General features: G+C 45.4%; 1 protein-coding gene across 8 annotated transcripts in view; it reads left to right on the plus strand.

The window, feature by feature from the left end:
* The window catches only part of LOC126356058 (F-actin-uncapping protein LRRC16A), a 488,103-nt gene that overhangs the window by 188,676 nt on the left and 271,675 nt on the right, over positions 1-27,752 (plus strand). For all 8 annotated transcript variants that reach the window (XM_050006760.1, XM_050006755.1, XM_050006753.1 and 5 more), the window contains exons 4-5: positions 23,992-24,051; positions 24,525-24,655. In XM_050006760.1, coding sequence (XP_049862717.1) covers positions 23,992-24,051; positions 24,525-24,655 — 191 coding nt within the window. The remainder of the gene's footprint in view (positions 1-23,991; positions 24,052-24,524; positions 24,656-27,752) is intronic.

The raw sequence follows: 27,752 nt of genomic DNA on the forward strand, positions 1-27,752 counted from the left end.
TGAGTGTGGTTTTTTTTGTGTTGATTATGGCTTTTAGCCTCTGATTTTAAACTGAGTTTTTAAAGTGTTCTTGGTGGTTGGCTTTTCCTCTTTTTCTCTACTATAGGCCAACCACCGTCACACTGTGTGTTTTAATTTGCTTTGTCTGGTCTCTGTCAGAGTATTTCATGTCCTGTTTCGTCTGCTGTCTTTCCTGTTGTTCGTTTTTTTATTCTCTTCGGGTGGTTTTAGTTTTTATGGAACAAGGGACCGATGACCATAGTAGTCTGGTCCCTTTAATCCCACAAACAAACAAACAAACAAACCAACCAACCAACCAACCTTCCCTAGACCACGTAATAGCATTTAAGCGGCTCCATGCCCGCGTTCTCCAGCTTATAAAAGGACGGAATCCGGAGTGTTGGGAGAGATACGTGTCGACCATTGGGTGCCATTCGTCATCTTCCCAAGTCCGGACGAATATCAGACGTCTTTTTTGGTACCAGACTCAAACAGGTGTCCCTGGCATTAACATCGATAGTGTGTTATCTACCGACGCAAATGCTGAGCACTATGCTTGAGCTTCTGCGTCGGAGAACAACCCCCCCCCCCCCCCCCCCCCAGCCTCAAACACCCTCAAACAGCGGATGGAAAGGAAAGTCCTCTCGTTCACTACACGCCACAGTGAACCCTATAATGTCCCATTTACAGAGTGGGAGTTCCTCAGCGCCCTTGCACATTGCCCCGACACAGATCATGGGCTGGATCGGATCCACATTCAGATGATTAAACATCTAGTGACTACAAGCGACATCTCCTCTTCATCTTCACCAGATCTGGTGCGATGGTGTCTTTCCATTGCAATGGTGGGAGAGCGCCATCATTCTGGTACTCAAACCTGGTCAAAACCGCATGATGTGGATAGCTACTGGCCCATTAGTCTCACCAGTTTTCTTTGTAAGCTGCTGGAATGTGTGGTGTGTCAGTGTTTGGGTTGGGTTCTGAAGTCACTTGCCTACTAGCTCCATGTCAGGGCGGCTTTCGCCGGGGTGGCTCTACCACTGATGATATTGTGTCCCTCGAGACTGCCATCTGAACAGCCTTTTCCAGATGCCAACATCTGGTTTCCATCTTTTTTAACTTAAGTAAGCATATGATACTACCTGGCGACATCATATCCTTGCCACATTGTATGAGTGGGGTCTCTGGGGCCCGCTCCCGATTTTTATCCTAAACGTCCTGTCACTCCATACTTCCAGTGTCCATGTCGGTGCCTCCCATAGTTCCCCCGTTTTCAGTAGAATTGCGTTCCGCAGGGCTCCATATTGAGTGTGTCTCTATTTTTAGTGGCTATTAACGGTCTAGCAGCAGCTGTAGGGCCGTCGGTCTCACCTTCTCTTTTTGCAGATTGCTTCTGCTCCTCCATTACTGGTGTTCGTAAAAGTTGCGCTTACAGGGAGCCATTCGCAAGGCGCAGTTATGGGCTCTAGCCCAATGCTTCCCGTTTTCAGCCGTGAAGTCGTGTGTCATGCATTTCTGTCAGCGTTGCACCTTTTATCCAGAACCAGAACTTTACCTTAATGACGATCCACTCACTGTAATGGAGACATATCGATTCTTGGGACTAGTTTTCGACGCCCGATTGACTTGGCTACCTCACCTATGTCAGCTTAAGTGGAAGCTCTGACAGCACCTCACTACCCTCTGCTGCCTGAGCAACACCAACTCAGGCTCTACGCTGCTGCAGCTCTACAGAGCCCTTGTTCAATCCCACCTTGACTATGGGAGTTTGATTTGCTGTTCGACGGCGCCCTCAGCGTTGCATTTACTCGACCCTATGCACCACTGCGGGGTTCACCTAGCGACGGGAGCTTTTAGTACGAGTCCGGTGACCAGTGTCCTGGTGGAAGCTGGAGTCCCTCCATTGAAGGTTAGGCGTGTACAACTTCTCGGCAGTTACGTTGCACACGTTCGTAAGTTCTCCTGTGCATCCGAATTACCATATCATTTTCCCAACCTGGCGGCTTATCTCCCGCATTGGCAGCCCAGGTCAGGGCATAGGATTGCGGTTTGTGTCCGGTCCTTTCTGTCTGAATTGGAGTCCTTCCCATTATCACCTATCCTCGAGGTCCATTCAAAGTACGCCTCCATGGTGTACACCTAGGCCGCAGATACTTCCGGACCTTTCGTATGGCCCTGTGGCTCCCTGCCATCACTTCGTCTCGATTCTCGACATGTACTGGGGCCATGAAGTGATTTACACCAACGGCTCGATGGCTGATGGTCACGTAGGCTTTATGTATGTTCATGTCTCACACCGCAGGGTTTTTCGGCTTTGGGAGATAGCTATGGCATGACAGTACGCACAACAAACTGTGTGTCATTAAGGAGACAATGAATGTGTGGAAGTGTTCCATGCGGTCCTCTCGCAGGGGATCAGTTGTCTCTCGCAGGGGATCAGTAGTCTCTTGTCGGCTCCACAATGGCCATACGTGGCTAACGCATGGCTACCTCCCCCGTCGCGAGGACCCACCTCGTTGTCGCTGTGGCTCACAAATGACTGTCGTCACCTCTTACTGGACTGCCGACTTTCAGCCGCTCTGCGGCGGACTTTTAACTTTCCCAGCACCCTGCACACTGCCTTCGGCGTTGGGCGACAGCGCCTCAACAGCAGCTTTAGTTTTACGTTTTATAAGTGAGGGTGGGGTTTATAATTTGATCTAAGTTTCAGCGCATGTCCTTTGTCCCTCTTGTATCATCCACCCTAGTGCTTTTTGGCTGTAGGTTTCAATGTGTTGCTGAGTGGCTGGCTGGATTCTCCTTTTTATTCTCATGGTCAGCCAGCCATGATAATCTGCTCTCTTGTTTTGATCTCTTCTACATGTTTCTTGAGCCTATCTGTGGTTCTCTTGTCCGATTTTGTCCATTTTAGTGTTTGTTGACCTTCTGTCATTCTTTTGGTATTCTCCTTTCTTCCAGCTGTGTTTCGTATGTCTCAATTATTTTACTTTTACCCTTGTGGAATTATTTTAATCGGAACGAGGGACCTATGACGTAGCAGTTTGGTTCCTCCCCCCTCTTTTAAACAAACAAACCAACTCAAGTAGGACTCGAGAATAGATTGCACTAGTATTGTGCACACGATCTTCTTTACAGATAAGCAACATTTTTCTAGAATTCTCCCAATAAACCAAAGTCAACCATTTGCCTTTCCTACTACCGAGCACTTATGTGCTCGCTCAATATCACATCGCTTTACAACGTTACATGTAGATACACTGGACACCCCGAAAAACATACGTTTTTCATATTAGGTGCATTTTGCTGCCACCTACTGCCTGGTAATCCGTATCAGCGACCTCAGTAGTCAACTGACATCGTGAGAGAGCAGAATGGGGAGCTCCGCGGAACTTACGGACTTACAAACTGGTGAGGTGATTGGGTGTCCCTTGTGTCGTACGTCTGCACGCGCGATCTCCACAGTCCTAAACATAGCTAGGTCCACTGTTTCCGATGTGATAGTTAAGTGGAAACGTGAAAGGGACATATGCAGTACAAAAGTGTACAGGCCGACGTCATCTGTTGACTGACAGAGACCACCGACAGTTGAAGAGGATTGTAATGTGTAATGGGCAAACATCTATCCAGATCATTGCACAGGAATTCCAAACTGCATCATGATCCAGAACTACTATGACAGTTAGGCGGAAGGTGACAGAACTTGCATTTCATGGTCGACCGGGTGCTCATAAGCCACACATCAAGCCAGTAAATGCCAAACGACGCCTCGCTTGGTTTAAGAAGCGTAAACAGTGGAAGAACGTTGTGTGGAGTGACGAGTCACGGTACGCAAATGTGGCGATCCGATGGTGAACGTCATCTGCCAGCGTGTGTTGTGGCAACAGTAAAATTAGGAGGCGAGGGGTGTTATGGTGTGCTTCTCACTGTTGAAGAGTAATTTCGGAATGGCGATTGCATCTTTCAACACGATCGGGCACATGTTCATAATGCACGGCCTGTGGTTGCAATAACATCCCTGTAATGGACTGTCTTGCACAGAGTCGTTCTGAATTCTATCGAACACCCTTGGAACGTTTTGGAAAGCCGACTTCGTGCCAGGCGACTTCGATACCTTTCCTCAGTGCAACACTCCGTAACGAATGAGCTGCCATTCCCCAAGAAACCTTCCAGCACTTGATTGAACGTACGCCTGCGAGAGTGGAAGCTATCATCAAGGCTAAGGGTGGGCCAACACTATATTGAATGTCAGCATTACCGATGGAGGGCGCCACGGACTTTTACGCAATTTTCAACCAGGTGTTCGGATACTCTTGATCACATAGAGTATTTAGTTGTTGTGACTGCCCCCAAGCAGCATACTGCGAATACTGTATTCAAACAAAGTGTGATTGTTTTTCCTATTCATCTATATCAACTTTCCTACATTTACAGCAAAGTGCCATTCATGATACGAAATAGAAATTCTGCCCAAGCAATCCTCTATCCTCCACGACGGAAGTGTTTTGCACACTGTAGCGTCATCAGCAAACCATCGCAGGTTGCTGCTCACATTGTCAGTCAGATCGTGTCTGTGTATAGAGGACCAGAGTGGTCCTATCGCACTTCCCTGTATCACTTCTGACGATCCATCTACATCCATACTCCACAAGCCACTTGACGGTGTGTGGCGGAGGGTACTTTGAGTACCTCTATCGGCTCTCCCTTCTATTCCAGTCTCGTATTGGTCGTGGAACAAAAGATTGTCGGTATGCCTCTGTGTGGGCTCTAATCTCTTTGATTTTATCCTCATGGTCTCTTCACGAGATACACGTAGGAGGGAGAAATATACTGCTTGACTCCTCGGTGAAGGTATGTTCTCGGAACATCAACAAAAGCCCGTACCGAGCTACTGAGCGTCTCTCCTGCAGAGTATTCCACTGGAGTTTGTCATCTCCGTGACGCTTTCGCGATTACTATATGATCCTGTAACGAAGCTCGCTGCTCTCTCTCTCTCTCTCTCTCTCTCTCTCTCTCTCTCTCTCTCTCTCTCTCTCTCTCTCTCTCCCTCCCCCCCCCCCCTCCCCTACCAACCCTATCTGGTGCGGATACCACACTGGTGAGCAGTAGTATTCAAGCAGTGGGCGAACAAGTGTACTGTAACCTACTTCCTTTGTTTTCGGATTGCATTTCCTTAGGATTCTTCGAATGAGTATCAGTCTGGCATTTGCTTTAACGACGATCAACTTTATATGATCCTTCCATTTTAAATCACTCCTAATGCCTACTCTCAGATAAGTTATGGAATTAACTGCTTCCAGTTGCTGACCTCCTATATTGTAGCTAAATGATAACGTATCTTTCTTTCTGTGTATTCGCAGCACATTACACTTGTCTACATTGAGATTCAATTGCCATTCCCCGCACCATGCGTCAATTTGTTGCAGATCCTCCTGCATTTCAGTAAAATTTTCCGTTGTTACAACCTTTCTATATACGACACTGTCATCCGCAGAAAGCCTCAGTGAACTGCTGATGTTATCCACAAGGTCATTTATATACACTCCTGGAAATTGAAATAAGAACACCGTGAATTCATTGTCCCAGGAAGGGGAAACTTTATTGACACATTCCTGGGGTCAGATACATCACATGATCACACTGACAGAACCACAGGCACATAGACACAGGCAACAGAGCATGCACAATGTCGGCACTAGTGCAGTGTATATCCACCTTTCGCAGCAATGCAGGCTGCTATTCTCCCATGGAGACGATCGTAGAGATGCTGGATGTAGTCCTGTGGAACGGCTTGCCATGCCATTTCCACCTGGCGCCTCAGTTGGACCAGCGTTTGTGCTGGACGTGCAGACCGCGTGAGACGACGCTTCATCCAGTCCCAAACATGCTCAATGGGGGACAGATCCGGAGATCACGCCTGTCGCGACACCACTGGAGGCGGGCTGCACGATGTTGGGGCGTGAGCGGAAGACGGCCTAACGGTGTGCGGGACCGTAGCCCAGCTTCATGGAGACGGTTGCGAATGGTCCTCGCCGATACCCCAGGAGCAACAGTGTCCCTAATTTGCTGGGAAGTGGCGGTGCGGTCCCCTACGGCACTGCATAGGATCCTACGGTCTTGGCGTGCATCCGTGCGTCGCTGCGTTCCGGTCCCAGGTCGACGGGCACGTGCACCTTCCGCCGACCACTGGCGACAATATCGATGTACTGTGGAGACCTCACGCCCCACGTGTTGAGCAATTCGGCGGTACGTCCACCCGGCCTCCCGCATGCCCACTATACGCCCTCGCTCAAAGTCCGTCAACTGCACATACGGTTCACGTCCACTCTGTCGCGGCATGCTACCAGTGTTAAAGACTGCGATGGAGCTCCGTATGCCATGGCAAACTGGCTGACACTGACGGCGGCGGTGCACAAATGCTGCGCAGCTAGCGCCATTCGACGGCCAACACCGCGGTTCCTGGTGTGTCCGCTGTGCCGTGCGTGTGATCATTGCTTGTACAGCCCTCTCGCAGTGTCCGGAGCAAGTATGGTGGGTCTGACACACCGGTGTCAATGTGTTCTTTTTTCCATTTCCAGGAGTGTATATTGTGAATAGCAACGGTCCAACGACACTCCCCTGTGGCACACCTGAAACCACTCTTGCTTCGGAAGACTTCTCTCCATTGAGAATGACGTGCTGCCTTCTGTTATCTAGGAACTCTTCAATCCAATCACGCAATTGGCCTGATAGTCCATATGCTCTTACTTTGTTCATCAAACGGCTGTGGGAACTGTATCGAACGCCTTGCGGAAGTCAAGAAACACGACATCTACCTGTGAACCTGTGTCTATGGCCCTCTGAGTCTCCCGGACGAATAGCGCGAGCTGGGTTTCACACGATCGTCTTTTTCGAAACCCATGCTGATTCCTACAAAATAGATTTCTAGTCTCCAGAAAAGTCATTATACTCGAACATAATAGGTGTTCCAAAATTCTAAAACTGATCGATGTTAGAGATATAGGTCTATAGTTCTGCACATCTGTTCGACGTCCCTTCTTGAAAACGGGGATGTCCTGTGCCCTTTTCCAATCCTTTGGAACGCTACTTTTTCTAGAGACCTACGGTACACCGCTGCAAGAAGCGGGGCAAGTTCCTTCGCGTACTCTGTGTAAAATCGAACTGGTATCCCATCAGGTCCAGCGACCCTTCCTCTTTGGAGCGATTTTAATTGTTTTTCTATTCCTCTGTCATCTATTTCGATATCTGCCATTTTGTCATCTGTGCTACAGTGTAGAAAAGAAACTACAGTGCAGTCTTCCTCTGTGAAACAGCTTTGGAAAAAGACATTTAGTATTTCTGCCTTTAGTCTGTCATCCTCTGTTACACTATCATTTTGGCCACAGAGTGTCTGGACATTTTGTTTTGATCCACCTACCGCTTTGACATAAGACCAAAATTTCTTAGGATTTTTCTGCCGAGTCAGTACACAGAACTTTACTTTCGAATTCGTTGAACGCCTCTCGCATAGCCCTCCTCACACTATATTTTGCTTCTGGTAATTTTTGTTTGTCTGCAAGGCTTTGGCTATGTTAATGTTTGCTGTGAAGTTCCCTATGCTTCCATAGCAGTTTTCTAACTTGGTTGTTGTACCATGGTGGCTCTTTTCCATCTCTTACGTCTTGATTGGCACATACTCATCTAATGCATATTGTACGATGGTTTGAACTTCGTCCACTGATCGTCAACACTATCTGTACTTGAGACAAAACTTTAGTGTTGAGCCGTCAAGTACTCTAAAATCTGCTCTTTGTCACTTTTGCTAAACAGAGAAATCGTCCTAACTTTTTTAATATTTCTAGTTACGGCTGAAATCATCGATGCAGTAACCGCTTTATGATACCTCTGTCTCGGATGAACACTCGTCGTCGGCTTAAGATATTTTCAAGCCACTCACATATCTGAGAGCCTACACCATATGCTCAGACCTTCGTTCGCACGAAAATTAGGAATATGGAGTCTGTCTATCCTTCGTCCATGGCTCGTAGAACATTGTCCAACAAAATGACAAACTGAGTTTCGGACGAGCAAATTTGATTTGCTTTCCCGCCACAAGAAAATTTATGGTTTTCGAAATTATAGAATATTCTCAAGAATTCTGCAGAAAGTCAGCTCTAAGGATATTGGTCTATGCTTCGCAAGTTGATTCTTGTATGCTTTTTACAATATTTACGGGAGCCACTTGCACTGTTTGACAGTCACTTGGTACTTTGCGCTGTCTGACGGATTTACTATAAATTCATGCTGAGTAAGAGAACAATTCCGAAGAGTACACTCTCTAAAATCGATTTGGAATTTTGTCCGGGCCAAGCGATTTAATCATTTCCATTTCTTCCAGCTGACTATCAACCCCAGGGATACCTGTTTCTGTCCCTTCCATACGGGAATCTGTGCGACCACCAAACGATGGTATGTCTAAACGATGATCCTCCTTCGTTAATGATTGTTAACACGAAATTTAAAACTTCATCTTTATTTTAATAGTGTACTGTTGTCATACGATACTCGTCGACGAGTAACTGAGTAGAAGTCTTTGACCCGTTTATGAATTTTGTGCAGGATCAGAATTTTCTCGGTTTCTTTGCAACTTATTTCACTAACATGGGGCAGTGAAAGTCGTATGCTGCGCACATCGATCTTTCTACATTTTTTGTCCCGTCTATATTTCTTTGTTCTCATTTGAAACTAGAGTGTAACAGTCTCTCTTACCTCAGCATTTTCTGTCTTTTGTTATTAAATCGTGGTGGGTTTTTCCTTCCAGGTCCTCGATCTACAACTGGAAATTTGCCCATAACTCCTCTACATGCATCGTAGAAGAACTATATTCGTTGTCTACGTCGGATTTGACGACTGCGTATCTGCTGTCCTATCATTCTTGACGGAATTTTTAAATACCGTAACCACTGTCGTTATTATGTCACGGTCACTAATCCCTTTCTGCATACTAATACTCGATATGGAAAGGCCCGTTTGTAACTGCAAGGTCTAAAATACTCCCACAGCTTATGGGTTCCTGGACAAGCCGCTCAAGACTGTTCTCGGAAAATGTGTATAGAACTACTTCACAAGATTATCAGCCCATATCACCTGCAATGAATCCATGATATTCCAGCCTGTACTCTGGAGGATAAGGTCGCCTCCAGTCAATATTGGATGATCGGCTTACTTCCGGGAAGAGTTTCCTTGAATGGTTCGACAACTGTTGCGGCGGATTTCGGTTGTTTCGGATGATTATCTTGATTTCACCTGGGCCAGTTGCTTTCATCGCAGTCAGACCTAGACAGAGACGACATTACTGTCGATTACGATGAACACTCTCTCTCCTGTGCCGTCTAACCTATCTTTTCGATATATATCTTCACTGTCAGGTTAAATATTTTGAAGTTTTCTGCTTCGGGTTTCATCCATGTGTCAGTTCCGAGTATAATTTGAGCAGGACAGGTTTTTTGGAGGATGGTTTCATGGATTTTTATTACAGATGCTTATGTAATTTACTGTTAAAATTTTCGCATTCAAAGTGTCTTCATTTTTTAAGTGATCCGTTTTCGTTCTGTTCATATCGACTGGAGGGGAATACATCTCAACCCCCTACATATATCCCCCCCCCCTCCCCAGAGCTCTTTCCTGGAGGTGTGTGTGTGTGTGTGTGTGTGTGTGTGTGTGTGTGTGTCGCACAAGGGGGGCCTCATGCTATTGCACCCCTCTCCTCTCCCGGGCTGCCTTCCCTTCCCCATATCCACTCCTTCCAATCTGAGCTCCTCCCCCCTGCCACCCCCCCCCCCTTCTTTCTCCCACACTGTTTCCCTTTCCGACGACTCAGCTATTCACTGGGTTCTGCTAGTCCGTTTCAGCCTTGTCTCGCGTTTCCACTCTTCCCTTTTTTCACCTTTTTCTGGTCCCCCCTTGGGATTTGGCCTCTCTTTCTAAATTGTTTCCGTAGTGTGAGTCATTTGAGGAAGAACTCCCTCCCCAGCATCTCCAGAAACAGGGCTGTTGTGTACCCATGTGGCTGAGCCGCCTGACAAAACAGAGCTCACATTCCAGTAGCTGAGTTGCCACTGCCTTGTGTATGCCTAGGAGTGGTTATTCAGCTTTTTGGGGCATTGGAACTTCCACCACCGACTGCTGGGCCAGGCAGCTCTTCCTGCAGCTGGCTGGCACCCACAGGGTGAGCTCCGGTTCGGAGTGGGTGGTACCAGGGCGAAAGCAATGGACCAAAGTTCCTTTTTATGCATTTCGTTCGTGGAGGTTGCCTACGTCAGGGGCGGGTATGCTCTCAGGAGCAAACCTATTGTTCTCCAGGCTATAATGTTAGGTCGCTCCAGTTTCCGACCCATTAGTTGTACTGAATGTAACATTGTTAATATTCCAATGTAAGGAATATATATATATCCAGCGTATGACATACCTTCTTGCAGGTTCCTCTACGATAAACTATGGTAACCAACCATATATCGATTCTGTGTGAAGTGCACAATATAGCTTTCCACATATGTATAGCGTCCACTGTTCACATTCGATCACGGTGCAGAAATTATGATATACCTGCATTAGTCCTATATAAAATGATCGTTACTAACAAAAAATACCTCTTAGAAGGAAACAGATAAACGCATAGTAGCTGCGTTTGACATGTGTAATTACACGTCATGCACCACTAACTCTGTAAACAGGACATCTGTCAGGCAAATGTATACACGGGGATTGAAGTGCATCACAAACACCTATCGCTAACTTAGAATCATCTTAGTTATGAACCTGAAGTCTTAATTTATACCCAAGATGCGATAGGGGAATGGAGAACATCGCATAGATCTTCGTTCGTTCAGAGAAATGTGTTATGTTTCATCACACCTGAGATGGAAGTCCGCTGATCACCAAGAGGTTTACTGTTAATGGTAGCAAGTAGACACTGCTCGAAGACCCCACAGAACACGCGGTTGTATACAAGTCGAACGCTCACGCTATGTCACACGACCATTGCATCCTGACAGAACAGTTGAAAAATTGACCTGCAGAATCTTCTCTCTCTCGAATGCATCATTAGTCTACCATTATATCGCACCTCGTTACAACTCCATGTCATCCTTTAACGCAGATGCAAGTAAGTTTAGAGGCAGATGGTTCTCTGCATTTATTACATTAATGTGGTATTTACAGGTAATCGCGCTGTAATAGCATGCGTTCTCAGAAATAAGTTAACAAAGGTACATGTCTCACATTGGAACAACTGAAATAAAATGTTCAAACGTAGCTACTTTCTGTTTTTTAATTTAAAAAACGTACCTGTTACCAACTATTCGTCTAAAATTGTGAGCCATATGTTTGTGACTATTACAGCGCCATATATCACAAAGCGAAAACAGTGGTCCAACTGAAACATTCATATTTCTTTACGTACTACACGAATATGTAATAAAAATGGGGTTCCTATTTACAAAAAAACACAGTTGATATCCATTTGATCCATGGCAGCGTCATTTAGCGAGCCAACCATAGCGCCATCTGGTTTCCCGCTTGAAGCTAGAAGAGTTTTATTCTTTTTAGTTTTTTTCGTTTTACGCTTATTTCGTGAGATATGTGGCCCGGTCACTAACAATGGACCACCCTGTATATAAAAGACGCCAATGTGTGTTGGCTGGTTTTACAAGTATCGAAAATACCAAAAGGTTTCGTGGAAATGGTGAAATCGATAAACAGAAAAGACTCTAGGTCTTTTTTAAATTATAATTTTTATCCTTTATTCATCGCAAATACGTATGGCGGGAGGATTTTTTGCAGTGCGAAAACGACACCCAGCCGGTGCAAGTGTGGACGTACAATAATTTTTCTTATATACACCTATAATTGATAGTCAGAAACGTAAATCTGCTACTTGAACGTAAAGGTACTGTGGCTTATGTTCCCATCATACGTCTCTGGAAAGTAATCAAACTACTATTCACATAAAAAAAAACAAAAAAATTACGTGTGCGTAGTCGTAATGGAAGAATAGATTAGACATGGTGAATTGTGATTTCAACGCACTGAGGAGTAGCTGCACAATATAGCATTCCAACAGTTCAACTGGACCTGCTATAGTGTACAAACAGGACGGGCAATACGGCTGTAACAATATGTCCCCTCATCGGCACTCCTAAGCGTACTCTTGCATTTTTATTTTTTTTGTTCTATCGACAGTGATGTTAATACATTACACCAAACCGCGTCGGTGATGTCTTTCCAAGCATTACATCGGCGGGTGTGGTATTCATTATCACATGCCTGCCCAGTTAGCCGTGCAGTCTAACGCACGGCTTTCAGGATTGGGGAGGAGTGCCTGGTCCCCGGCGCGAATCCGCCCGGTGAACCACTCTTTCCTAAAATTCTTCCAGTAAACCGAAATCGATCATTCGCCTTTCCTACCAGTTTTCACATGCTCGTTCCTGAAATGGGCTTTCACTGTTTGTTTATACCACCCAATGGTGAATGACGGAAGGTGTGGACCAAAGGGATTTGAGGCACTTCATTCACTGTTTATTTTTTACAACACACTTCTTTATTAATAACATTGATAATACTTTTAAAAGGAAAGAACCCAACAGGCCTTGTAAATCGCCTAACTGCATAAGTGAACTACTGAAAATAATCGTTAATGTTTAGGAACACAAACTTCAATCACAAATAGCATTCAGTTGTTTACTAATTAATTAAATGTCTGTTCAAGGCAATTTCCCACATAATTAACAACTTGAAACCACCTAAACATGTTTACAGAATTATGGAAAAGAAATGCAAATACATCTTCTGTTTAGCAAATTAACCACTTTCGGCCTGCGACACCAACAACATAACTCGTTATCATTACCCGCATAGAGCCACTCCGAGGTACTGGAAGCAAAACATAATTCTTCCACGTGTACACCAAAGGCACGGTTTCTCAGAATGCAAGCCGTAAGAAGCCAGTCAACACACTCCGGCCACCAAGTACAGGAAGGTGTCGGGCTAGTAAACAACGCTCGCTACAGTGGGCGAGCGCGGCCACATAACTACTTGCCACAGTGGGTCGATTTCTCCCACAGCCTCTGCGAAGACCGGTGGCGAAATTAATGAAATTAGCACCACCTGTGGCACAAAGGGCAAGCAACTCACCAACATAATAAGGACATAAATGATTTGCCTATACAACGTGTCCAAAACAGCTGTCTATCCACTACTTCCAGCACCTCAGAGGACACCACTTAACACAGTGAATTCAGAGTCGTCTAAACATACCGCACAATCTGCGCAAAACCACAAACTTCCTGAGCATGAGCGCACTACGCTTAAAATAAGGAGTATTAACTTAACACAACATACAACTTCTAAGTCTCTGGGTGACTGGCCTGGACCCGTGAAATGGATCTACCAACACGTCATGGCCAATAAACCGCCTCCGCTCTCCCCTTGCGAGGCACGAATAGGATATGTCCTGCAACACACTGATTAAAATATCTAAAACAGTGTTCGTTACAAGATTAACACTCAATGTTACGATCAGAAAGAGACATCGGCTCGTTACAATAAACGCACAACTTACGTGGCTGAAAAACACAACCAAGTCAGTGGCACGCATGGAGGTCAGTAGTAGTAAGGCCCTTTATTATTTTCCCATTCAGTGGGGCGTAAAACAATAACGCTTAAACAGAGAAGTATGAACGCATTTGAGCAATTCAGTGACTGACAACAACTAAGTTTTTAAATGCAGAACACAAGTTCTCACAGGATAAACGAGGCCTTACGCAGTGGACTCCTAATAGTAAGGTCAACCGTCCAATAAATACACCACAACGGCAAGCACACTCAGTAATCGCTAGAACGATGGACACTGAGAACAAAATGCTGCTTATATCCAAACCAGCTGTGCTTGCAATGGCATCACATCACTCAGAGCCATAGAGACGAGAGTGTAGTCACTAAAAGCAAACGGTAAATCCATCATAAACAAGGAAGCAGTGTGTTCCCGACAGCATCGGCGCCTCTACCCACCAAGTCCGCTGCAAACGCCCAAACACAATCAGGTAACGCGGCAAACTTTTCTCTTTCCACCACACACGGCGTCGGCAGACACGGCTTCACGCTCCGTGCGCTACTGCCTATCTCACTGGTTCTGCTGGCCCTCCAAAATCCCACTACTCCACTGTCAGAGGTGCCTCGCCGGCTTCCCCCACGAGGGGGCGCCACTTCTCTCTTTCCTCCGCGATACAGCGATAATATTACACGCGGTACGTTCGATAGCTCAAACCCCAGCCGCCACGGCTCAGTTCCGTCTCATATCGCTTTGCAACGTTACTCTTGGATGGTTAAATGACTTGACTGTGTCAAACAGCACACTTGTAATACTGTATCTCAACATTACAGGTTTGGTCCTCCTCCTCATTCGCATTAACTTATATTTTTCTGCATTTAGGGCTAGCTGCCATTCATGACACCAACTAGAAATATTGTCTAAGTCGTCTTCTATCATCCTGCAGTGACTCAACTTCGACACTTTACCATCTGCCACGGCATCGTCAGCACACAACTACAGATTGCTGCCCACCCTATCGGTTGCCGAATCATTAATGTATATAGAGAACAACAATGGTCGTATAACACTTCCCTGCGCACTCCTGATGATGCCGATGTCTCTTATGAGCACTTGCCGTCGAGGAGAAGATACTGGCTTCTATTATTTAAGTAGTCTTCGTGCCACCCACATATCCGTGAACTTACTCTGTTTGCTCGTACCTGTGCTAACAGCCTGCAATGGGACACAGGGTCCAATGCTTTCGAGAAATGTAGAAATATGGGATATGCCTGTTGCCCTTACCCATAGCTAATCATGTGAGAAAAGGGCAAACTGAGTTTCGCACAAATGATTCTTTCTAAAACAGTGCTGTTTCCTCTTTACCTCTAACTTGTCCACTTTACCTTTCCTCCTCACTGGTGGTTCCTGTCCCCTCCCTTGACGGAACTGCTCCTTCTCCTCAGTGGCAGAAAGAAACTGTCTTCTCTGGCACCTGCCGAGTATGGGGCTTCCACTTGCAAAAAAACGCCTCTTACTTAGAGCTGGACATGGGGTCCGCATTCTGTGGGCCTCAAGCCCGCTCATTTTCTTTCTGATCCTGATTTTGCTGTGACTTCCTCTCTTTCCGACCACACCTCCCCTCGCCCTTCACAGGAGGAAGAGGAGGAGGAGGAGGAGAAGAAGAAGAAGAACATTCAGATGCGCAAGTCTCATGACGAGGGCCTCCCAAAATACCAGGGGATGTCGCCCCTTTCTTCTCACTCCTTACTGATGATGGACACTGACTCAGCTTGACATCCATCCGTCTCATGTAATACTCTCTTTCAGTAGAACTGTAATGGTTACTATTGTCTCCTTTCAGAACTGCAGCCTTTTCTTTCTCTCTACTCTGTAGCCTGTGTTGTATTCCAGGAATCTCATTTCATGGATATTCGTTCACTGACTTTTGTTGTTGTTGTTGTTGTTGTTTTTGTTGTTTTTGTTGTCTTCAGTCCTGAGACTGGTTTGATGCAGCTCTCCATGCTAATCTCTATCCTGTGCAAGCCTCTTCATCTCCCAGTACCCACTGCAACCTACATCCTTCTGAATCTGCTTAGTGTATTCATCTCTTGGTCTCCCTCTACGATTTTTACCCTCCACGCTGCCCTCCAATACTAAATTGGTGATCCATTGATGCTTCAGAACATGTCCTACCAACCGATCCCTTCTTCTGGTCAAGTTGTGCCACAAACTTCTATTCTCCCCTATTCTATTCAATACCTCCTCATTAGTTATGTGATCTACCCATCTAATCTTCAGCATTCTTCTGTAGCACCACATTTCGAAAACTTATATTCTCTTCTTGTCCAACCTAGTTATCGTCCATGTTTCACTTCCATACATGGCTATACTCTATACAAATACTTTCAGAAACGACTTCCTGACACTTAAATCTATGCTCGATGTTAACAAATTTCTCTTCTTCAGAAACGCTTTCCTTGCCATTGCCAGTCTACATTTTATATCCTCTCTACTTCGACCGTCATCAGTTATTTTGCTCCCCAAATAGCAAAACTCCTTTACTACTTCAAGTGTCTCATTTCCTAATCTAATTCCCTCAACATCACCCGACTTAATTCGACTACATTCCATTATCCTCGTTTTGCTTTTGTTGATGTTCATCTTATATCCTCCTTTCAAGACACTATCCATTCCGTTCAACTGCTCTTCCAAGTCCTTTGCTGTCTCTGACAGAATTACAATGTCATCGGCGAACCTCAAAGTTTTTATTTCTTCTCCATGGATTTTAATACCTACTCCCTTTCGTGCCCCTCGACTCTCATAACTGCCATCTGGTTTCTGTACAAATTGTAAATAGCCTTTCGGTCCCTGTATTTTACCCCTGCCTCCTTCAGAATTTGAAAGAGAGTATTCCAGTCAACATTGTCAAAAGCTTTCTCTAAGTCGACAAATGCTAGAAACGTAGGTTTGCCCTTCCTTAATCTAGCATCTAAGATAAGTCGTAGGGTCAGTATTGCCTCACGTGTTTCAACATTTCTACGGAATCCAAACTGATCTTCCCCGAGGTCGGATTCTACAAGTTTTTCCATTCGTCTGTAAAGAATTCGCGTTAGTATTTTGCAACTGTGACTTATTAAACTGATAGTTCGGTAATTTTCACATCTGTCAACACCTGCTTTCTTTGGGGATTGGTATTATTATATTCTTCTTGAAGTCTGAGGGTATTTCGCCTGTCTCATACATATTGCTCAGCAGATGGTACAGTTTTGTCAGGACTGGTTCTCCCAAGGCCGTCAGTAGCTCTAATGGAATGTTGTCTACTCCGGGGGCCTTGTTTCGACTCGGGTCTTTCAGTGCTCTGTCAAACTCTTCACGCAGTATCGTATCTCCCATTTCATCTTCATCTACATCTTCTTCCATTTCCATAATATTGTCCTCAAGTACATCGCCCTTGTATAGACCCTCTATATACTCCTTCCACCTTTCTGCTTTCCCTTCTTTGCTTAGAACTGGGTTTCCATCTGAGCTCTTGATGTTCATACAAGTGGGTCTCTTATCTCCAAAGGTCTCTTTAATTTTCCTGTAGGCAGTATCTACGGGGTGTTTCAAAAATGACCGGTATATTTGAAACGGCAATACAAACTAAACGAGCAGCGATAGAAATACACTGTGTGTTGCAATATGCTTGGGACAACAGTACATTTTCAGGCACACAAACTTTGGAAATTACAGTAGTTACAATTGTCAACAACAGATGGCCCTGCGGTCTGGGAAACTCTATAGTACGATATTTTCCACATATCCACCATGCGTAGCAATAATATGGCATAGTCTCTGAATGAAATTACCCGAAACCTTTGACAACGGGTCTGGCGGAATGGCTTCACATGCAGGTGAGATGTACTGCTTCAGCTCTTCAATTGTTTCTGGATTCTGGCGGTACACCTGGTCTTTCAAGTGTCCCCACAGAAAGAAGTCACAGGGGTTCATGTCTGGCGAATAGGGAGGCCACGCCGCCTCCTGTATGTTTCGGATAGCCCAAAGCAATCACACGATCATCGAAATATTCATTCAGGAAATTAAAGACGTCGGCCGTGCGATGTGGCCGGGCACCATCTTGCATAAACCACGAGGTGTTCGCAGTGTGTCTAAGGCAGTTTGTACCGCCACAAATTCACGAAGAACGTCCAGATAGCGTGATGCAGTAACCGTTTCGGATCTGAAAAATGGGACAATGATTCCTTTGGAAGAAATGGCGGCCCAGACCAGTACTTTTTGAGGATGCAGTGACGATGGGACTGCAACATGGGGCTTTTCGGTTCCCCATATGCGCCAGTTCTGTTTATTGACAAAGCCGTCCAGGTAAAAATAAGCTTCGTCAATAATCCAAATGCTGCCCACATGCATATCGCTGTCATCAATCCTGTGCACTATATCGGTAGCGAATGTCTCTCGTGCAGCAATGGTAGCGGCGCTGAGGGGTTGCCGCGTTTGAATTTTGTTTGGATAGAGGTGTAAACTCTGGCGCATAAGACGATACGTGGACGTTGGCGTCATTCGGGCCGCAGCTGCAACACGGCGAACGGAAACCCGAGGCCGCTGTTGGATCACCTGCTGCACTAGCTGCGCGTTGCTTTCTGTGGTTGCCGTACGCGGTCGCCCTACCTTTCCAGCACGTTCATCCGTCACGTCCCCAGTCCGTTGAAATTTTACAAACACATCCTTTATTGTATCGCTTTTCGGTCCTTTGGTTACATTAAACGTCTGTTGGAAACTTCATCTTGTTGCAACAACACTGTGTTCTAGGCGGTCGAATTCCAACACCAGAAAAATCCTTTATTCTAAGGAATAAACCATGTTGTCCACAACACACTTGCACGTTGTGAACAGCACACGCTTACAGCAGAAAGACGACGTACAGAATGGCGCACCCACAGACTGCATTGTCTTCTATATCTTTCACATCACTTGCAGCGCCATCTGTAGTTGAAAATTGTAACTACTGTAATTTCGAAAGTTTGTCCGCCTGAAAATGTACTGTTGTCCCAAGCATATTTGCAACAAACGGTGTATTTCTATCGCTGCTCATTTAGTTTTTATTGCCGTTTCAAATATACTGGTCATTTTTGAAACACCCTGTATCTTACCCCTAGTGAGATGAGCCTCTACATCCTTACATTTGTCCTCTAGCCGTCCCTGCTTAGCCATTTTGCACTTCCTGTTGATCTCATTTTTGAGACGTTTGTATTCCTTTTTGCCTGCTTCATTTACTGCATTTTTATATTTTCTCCTTTCATCAATTAATTTCAATATTTCTTCTGTTACCCAAGGATTTCTACTAGCCCTTGTCTCTTTACCTACTTAATCCCTCAAAGCTACTCATTCTTCTTCTACTGTATTTCTTTACCCCATTCCTGTCAATTGCTCCCTTATGCTCTCCGTGAAACTCTGTACAACCTCTGGTTCTTTCAGTTTATCCAGGTCCCATCTCCTTAAATTTCCACCTTTTTGCAGTTTCTTCAGTTTTAATCTACAGTTCATAACTAATAGATTGTGGTCGGAGTCCACATCTGCCCCTGGAAATGTCTTACAATTTAAAACCTGGTTCCTAAATCTCTCTCTTACCATTATATAATCTATCTGAAACTTGTCAGTATCTCCAGGCTTCTTCCATGTATACAGCCTTCTTTTATGATTCTTGAACCAAGTGTTACCTATGATTATGATGTGCTCTGTGCAAAATTCTACCAGGTGGCTTCCTCTTTCATTTCTTTGTCCCAGTCCATAGTCACCTACTCTGTTTCCTTCTCTCCCTTTTCCCACTACCGAATTCCAGTCACCCATGACTATTAAATTCTCCTCTCCCTTCACTATCTGAATAATTTCTTTTATTTGATCATACATTTCTTCAATTTCTTCGTCATCTGCAGAGCTAGTTGGCACATAAACTTGTACTACTGTAGTAGGCGTGGGCTTCGTATCTATCTTGGCCACAATAATGCGTTCACTATGTTGTTTGTAGTAGCTTACCCGCGTTCCTATTTTCCTATTCATTATTAAACCTACTCCTGCATTACCCCTATTTGATTTCGTGTTTATAACCCTGTAGTCACCTGACCAGAAGTCTTGTTCCTCCTGCCACCGAACTTCACTAATTCCCACTATATCTAACTTTAACCTGTCCATTTCCCTTTTTAGATTTTCTAACATACCTGTCCGATTAAGGGATCTGACATTCCACACTCCGATCCGTAGAACGCCAGTTTTCTTTCTCCTGATAACAACATCCTCGAGTAGTCCCCGCCCGGAGATCCGAATGGGGGACTATTTTACCTCCGGAATATTTTACCCATTTAATCATACAGTAAAGCTGCATGCTGCAGTACCAGCACAGCAAGGCCGTTTTGGTTATTGTTACAAGGCCAGATCAGTCAATCATCCAGACTGTTGCCCCTGCAACTACTGTAAAGGATGCTGCCCCTCTTCAGGAACCACACGTTTGTCTGGCCTCTCAACAGATACCCCTCCGTTGTGGTTGAACCTACGGTACAGCTATTTGTATCACTGAGGCACGCAAGCCTCCCCACCAACGGCAAGGTCCATGGTTCATGGGGGGAGGTACCGACTCTTATGGTTTCCAAACTTCCTCCCGGAACCGTGTTGGTCCTTTGTGATCCTCTGGTGGTGTCTGTCCTTCGGTCTTTATGGGCATTGTTAATTATTGGGTTCCCCTTCGAACTGTTCTGGAAGCAGTGGCATTTCACATGTTCTTAGATGCTGCAGTAACAATATGTAGTCTTTAGCTCCCTCCAGGCTGGCCTCCTTCTCTTCCTACTCTTCTTCCCTCTATCGACGAACTCCTTCTCCCTCCCTTCTCGTTGGGGATTTTAATGCCCATAACCTTCTTTGGGGTGATACTGTGTCGGCGTACTGGGGCAGGATTGTTGAAGGCCTGCTGGTAAGGCTTCATCTCTGCCTCCTCAACACTGGAGCTCCATACACATTAGTGTGGCACATGGCACTTCCTTGACCATTGCTCTCTTTCCCTCTGTTGCCCTGGAATTCTCCCCACCATTCAATGGGTAGTTCATGACGATTTGTATGACAACAATCCTTTTCCGATTGTCTTGTCTTTTTTCTGAAGCCTGGATGCCCTTCCACGTGGGACTTTACTAATGTGGATGGGGATGCCTTTTTCCTTGTCTACCAACCCAACTGTTCCACCACACAATGGCATTGATGAGTCCGTATAGAGTTTGACCGACGGTATCTTTCGCCAACTGCTTTAGTGATTACTTATTCCTAAGTATTTTCCCCGACAGAAGACTGTCCCTTCATGAAACCTCTAAATTGCTGCAACTGTTAAAGACCGCCGCTGAGCCTTCCAACGCTACAAGCGGCATCCACCTCAGATCACCTCCTGGACTCTAAGCAGCTTTATGCTCAGACCAGTTATCTAATTAAATGCCAGAAACAGATTTTTTGGGAATGGTACGTTGCTGCCATAGGGCTGCATACTCCGTCTTTGCAGGTGGGGTAAAGATAAGGCACATTTTTGGTTGCTGTCCTATTGGTGTCCTGAGAATTTCCCAGAGTGAGGTTATCCTCATCAGCCCAGGCTCTAGCACTGAACATTTTGCTCGACATTTCTAGCAGGCCTCAGCATTCGTCCACTGTCTGCCTGTGTTCTGTTTTCTCAAACACCATCTGAAATGACTCCTTTTATCTCTCGTTCCCCATCACCTGGAGTCTTATAATGTCCTGTTTAGCAAGTGGGAAGTCGCCAGGGACCTTGCTCTCTGCACCAACATGGCTCCTGGACAAGCCTGGGTGCACAACCAAATGCTTGCCCTTTTCAGGCGTCTCTGGAGCAAGAGGGAATTCTCTTGCCAGTGGCAAGAAAGTGTCATCATTCCAGTTTCGAAATAGGTTAAACGGCCTCTACAGACAGACAGCTATCACCCGATCAATTTAATCAGTGTACTATGCAAGTTACTTGGAACATATGGTGAGTTGAAAGCTGTATTGGATCCTTGAACCCCGGGACCTTCTGGCTTCAATGCAGATGGTTTTGCCAACAAGGCCGTTTGATGACAGAGTTTAGTCCACATGGAGTGTGCTACCAAGTGAGATAGCGCAGTGGTTAACACCCTGGACTCATGTTGGGGAGCTCGATGGTTCAAACCTGCATCCAGCAATCTGGATTTAGGTTTTCCATGATTTCTCTAAGTTGCTTCAGGCAAATGCTGGAATGGTTCCTTTGAAAGGGCATGGCTGATTTCCTTGCCTATCATTCCCTAATCCAAACTTTCACTTCATCTATAATGACCTCATTAACCGTGGGACATTAAACACTAATCTCCTGATCCTCCTGAAGTCTGCTATCTGAATGAATTTTTCCCAGTGTTAACACATTGTTGAACCCTTCTTGGTCTGCGTGTAGCTTATGATGCCACATTGCGCCACCACATCCTTTGCCACCTTACATGAGTGAGGCCTCTTTGGCCCCCTCTCGGTTTTTATCAAGAATTTTCTTTCATGTCACATTTTTCAGGCACAAGTTGGTACTTGCACCCACATCCGCAGGAGAATGGGGTTCCATTGGGTTCTGTTTTTGAGTGTCTCTCTTCGTGTTTTGGGTCCCCCCCTCCCCCACCACCACCATACTCTTTCTATGTTGATGACTTTTGCATTTATTTTTGTTTGTCCACTGTGGGTATTGCTGAATGCGGTGTGCAGGGAGCAATATATAGAGTGCATGCAGTCATGGGCTCTTGCTCATGGCTTCCAGTTGCCTAAGACCTGCGTTACATATTTCTGTTGGCCCCATACAGTGCGACCCCATGCGGATTTGTACCTTGATGGACAGCCTCTCAATGTGGTGGACTCTCATCGTTTTTTAGGATTTGTCTTTGATGCCCAGTTGATATGGGCCCCCATCTTCGTCAACTAAAGCAGACTTGTTGGTCACATCTCAATGCTCTTTGGTGCCTCAGTAGTACGATTTGGGGTGTGGACAGATGTATTTTGTTATGGATCTGCAAAGTATTGGTCCAGCCCCATCTAGATAATGAGAGTCTTACATACAGCTCAGCGTCACCTTCTTTGTTACCGGAGCTGTACCTGATACACCATTGTGGGGCACACCTGGCAACTAGCGCTTTTCGGACTGTCCTCGTGATCAGGCTCCTAGCTGAGGCAGGGCTTCTACCATTGTAGGTTCTGCTCAAAGCACTGTTGAGTCACTTATGCATTACGCATCCAAACTTCCATCTCTTCTTTCCAGCTGATCTGCTTCCTATAACGGCAGCCGAAGCCTGAGTTTACCATTGCCGTTCGCATCCAGTCCCATTTTTTACTCCAGCTCTCCCGTCGTCACCTCTTTCCTGGGCCTGTTCACATACAACTGTATGGTGCATCACTTGTCGACAGCTCTGTCTTGACCTATCACAAGGTCCGAAGAGCTCGGCTCTCTATTCCATTCCCAGCGCATTTTGGGATTCAGAAGTAATTTATACTGATGGCTTGATGGTTGCTGGACACACTGTCTTTTCTTGCATTGATGTGTGAAGTAATGAACTCTGCTCCTTGCCGGAAGGCTCCCGTCTCTTCACTGCAAAGTTGGTAGCTCTTGAGCATATCTGTTCCTGCACCGTTGAGCCCTTCCTCATTAATAGCGACTCCTTGAGCTGTTCACAAGCTGTCGATTGGTGTTACCGTCACCATCCCTTTGTACTGACTATCAAGGATTCCTTTTTTGCCCTCAAACAATGTGGTGAAAGATGAAAATCGTAGAATGCAGTAAGCAGATTCAGAAGCATGTAGGTTGCCATAGTTTCTCGGAGATGAAGAGACGTGGACGGCATATAGTAGCTTGGTTAGCTGCAGCAAACCAGTCTTTGGAATGATGACCACAGTAGCAGCAGCAACAACAGCAACAACCTGATGGTGGTCTGTGGACCAAAACTGGTTGTGGAATAAAACAATTGTATCAGCAAGTCTTTCCGTAATTGTGATATTCAAATAGTTAGATATGTGAGGACAAGGACAGAGACAGAGAAGATAGACTATGACTCTTAAGCACTCTATAACTGCAGACATTCGTAGCATATGTCAAATTCTGTGTGTATTTCATCCACCTTTATTACCATTGTTCATGTTTACTGAATACAAGTGCAGTAATCAGTTGTCACCTACTGTTCTTGCCATACTCAAAATAAACCATAAAATAATAACCTGTTGTTAAAATAATGATAAGCTAATGTATTTTCCTTTTCCCTTTCCACTTCATTGTCCCATCTTCTCTTTTTCCACTGATAGCATCTTATGTGCAACTAAAAAGAAAGGCATAAACGCAAGGAAGGAGTTAAAAAATCTATATTCCATGTACTTAACAAGTTTTAATTCATTGCTTTTCTTTTTAACAGATTGAATCACACTTCCATTACCTAGAAATACAAGCTGTTGAAAGCAAGAAATCAAATCAGGTATGTACTTTGTTTTATTTATGTATTCTGCAGTTTAAAATAACAGTGTAACTATTGTTTCTCTTTTCAGTTCCTATAACTTATCATATTGCATCATTCTGTTTGTAATAAATGTTGAATTTTGTTATATGATATTCAGCACATGATCATTGAACACTGTTCTTCTGAATAGTAAATTACGCAATTTTTTGACTTCAAATTAGATTTTCAGGTGATTGCAAACATATAGTGGTACAATGCATCCAATGCAGGCAGTTTACCAGTTGAGGCTTTAGTCTGAGAATGAATTTTGTATGAAAAAGTGTGAAACAGATTTGTAATGGAAACTGTAACCTTGTTGTGTAATTATAGTTATTTCTTGTGTGTACCATGCAACAATACTTCTGATGTTCTTCCCCTCCTTACAGCATGATGAAATTTCCTTATAGCAGACAGTGAATCTTGACTTAGTAACACTGTGATTATTTTTGCAGTTGTGCCTCACTGTTGGTGATAAGCAGTACTCCTTTTTGACTGCTGATGATTCAGCCAGCCATGATGTTGACTCCATGATAAAAGCGCTGACAACAGCCATCAGAAATATATTTCCTACAGTTCCTTTACAGTGAGTAATGTATAATTTACACTGTGTGTGTGTGTGTTGTGTTGTGTGTGTGTGTGTGTGTGTGTGTGTGTGTGTGTGTGTGTGTCACATACTTAGTCTGAGTAGTGCAGTACTGCTCAGTGAATCACACAGCTTATTATTATTATTATTATTATTATTATTATTATTATTATTATTTTAAGTGTTCAGTAGCGTTGCCTAAGTGCTGCATTAATGACACCATTCTGTGTGCACTCCTGTGTTGTGAGGCCGTCAATTGTAACTTTAGATTGGGGTACAAACTGATTCATTATTTGGAGCTAAGAAGATGGCATACACCTGAGACTTACATGATTCGTCAGCGGTCTCAGGCGCATATTTCCGGACCTTTCGTGTAGGGTGGATGCTGTGTCCTGCTACTATTGTGTGTCGGTGTGAGTACGCCAAGTGTCGTGTCGCTGCACGTTTGTACTGCCACCTATATCAGTGTGGGCAAGCCACTGGAAGCAGCCTCCGCCTGTAGGAAGTGTTCACGTTGCACGGTCTCCACTGCACTGCACTGTCTACCGGCAACTTGCACCTAGAGATGCGCGGACCAGTGCTGACTCCCTCCCAGTATGTTTGTTTAGTAGGTACTGTCTCTGTCAGCTGTTCTGTGTATCACTTACATTACACCTTCTGTATTGTTCTTTGCTCTTGAAACATGTGGAGTCACGAGAGGCTTATTTGTGTTACTGTTCTGAGGTTTATAAATAAAGCCATATTCGTGTTACTTAGACCGGTTTCGTATATTACTTGGTTACTACACGATTGGCGCCAAGTTTTGAACTGTTTCCGCGTGTGCAGTGTTTCAGTGCTGTTTCATCAGGTTTAGTCATTAAAGACTGAACAACTTACTTCGGCATTGAGCTCTTTGGCAGCTTCCATTATCAGAGAGAATACCGTTTCTCCAGTCTATCCACCCACTTTTCGTCCGTACGTTGATTCAGGCGAGGGTTGCAAAGCTTACGAAGAAAGACACGGACAGCATTTCTTGGCTTTCGTGTGGCAGCCTAATTTGTGCAAAGCCTTATTCCTCTCATGGATTCCACCAAAGGCATATCAGTTACTGTGTCAAGTAGCCCTTTACAAGAACTGTTAGCTCTTACCTTTAGTTACATGTGCAGTGTATTGTCACATTACCATCGCAGACAAACATGTTGTAGCGGCATGAGTTGCATTCTACAGATGCGACAAGAAACCAGACCAGTCATACAGGACTGCACAGTCAAACTTCACAGCCTTAACTGTGTCTCTTTGTTACTGATGCCCATAATGACTCTTATGCAAACTGTACAATGCACTACGCAATTTTCTGTTTGGCTGCAGACAAGGAAGTGCCCCCCCAGCATGTCTGGGGGTTAGAATAGGCGCGAGGTATTCCTGCCTGTCCTACGAGGCGATTAAAAGGAAACACATGTTTTGCTCTTTATGTGATGGTCCTCTGTAAGGTTTGACCTCCATTGTTCAAAATTTTCTCGAACTGCGAGCCAGTTGGGGAAGGGCGCTTTACAAGGTGCATCGTGTCCATTCTGCATTGAGATCTTTAGCCCTCTTTCTCGTCATCGCATTGCAGTCCTGCCCATTCTCCATCTCTTGGGGGCGACACCTTCTGGGTGCATTTTCCACCATGCACTACTCAGTGTTGATTTCTGCGTTGACGATGACCGTGGACTTCTTTGCACCTTATATCCGTTCTGGTGGGGCCACCGTGTACCCTGTTGGTTGTAGCCCCCTGACTACACAGGGATCACTCTGCTGATGCCTTCACCGTTAACTCCCCACGTATGCCAACGGGTAGATGCCCATCCTCCTGGTGCATCGGGACTCCTGGCAATGGCCATCCTGCCAGGTGGCCTTTGCTGCAGCTGGGTGGCGCCCATGGGTAGGGCCCCTGGTCGGAATGGGTGGCATCAGGGCGGATGACAGACGATGAAGCATAGTCCATCATCGCTTGCTGCTGGTGAAATACCAGCAGTCTGTAAGCGATCAAGAGCTCAATTCAACGCACAGAAGTACGACCCCAAATCAGTCACACCATGGCCACACCATGGGAGGAACGTCAGGCTAAAGATGGCAGCGGATCTTATTCGCCCCATTACCTTGTATGTTCGAGAGCTGATGGTGAATCTTTCATGACGATGAGCCCTCAGTTTTTTCTTGAGCACTTAGAGGACAAGTTCGGGGAGGTGGAGGGCTTGTCCAAAATGAGATCTGGATCAGTCTTGATCAAAACAGCATCCTCTGCCCAGTCACGGGAGTTACTCGCTTGTGACAAGCTGGGCACTGTTTTTGTAACCATCATGCCCCATAAGAGCTGAAATATGGTACAGGGTATCCTATTTCACAGAGACCTTCTTTTGCAGTCCGATGATGAGCTGCGCACCAATTTAGAGCGGCGAGGTGTCCATTTCGTACTGGAAGTTCGGCTCTATGTCTTCCCTCTGTACTTCCAGCATCACATGCCGAGATTGCGGATGCCCATCACATCCCAATACACCATGTGCCCCGCCTCCCATCTGTGTCAACTGTGGAGAGCACCATTCCCCTTGCTCACCTGACTGCAGGATTCTCCAGAAAGAAAGGAAAATCATGGAGTACCAGACCCTGGATGCACTGACCTACACTGAGGCTAAGAGAAAAATTTAACATGTGCATCCTGTGCGTATGACATAGTCTTACGCCATCTCTACAACAGTTCTGCCACCATTAGCTCCGCTAACCCAGGGCACCTCTCAGAGCTGGAAGACTACACCTGTGGGGGCGCATTTCCCTCCCTGTTGCTACTGCACCACCTAATTCAGGAGCAACTTCCCCCCTTCCCCCAACCCAACTATTGGGGACATCCGTCCAAAGCCAGAGAAGCGTAAGTCTTCTTCGGCTTCTCTCACTAGGAAGGGGTCTCTTGGCTCAGTCCCTTCCCAGGTTTCTTCTAGTGGGAAAGACCCATCAGTGGCTGAAGAGCCCAAAAGCAGCTGGTCATACGGCTTCATGCTCATCCTCAGTTCCAGAGACGGAGCCAGTGAAGTCCTCCCAGCCAGGGAATTCAAGGAGCAGTGAGAGAAATCCAAAAAGGTAA

This window comes from Schistocerca gregaria, chromosome 3, assembly GCF_023897955.1.
Source record: "Schistocerca gregaria isolate iqSchGreg1 chromosome 3, iqSchGreg1.2, whole genome shotgun sequence".
Lineage (NCBI taxonomy): Eukaryota > Metazoa > Arthropoda > Insecta > Orthoptera > Acrididae > Schistocerca > Schistocerca gregaria.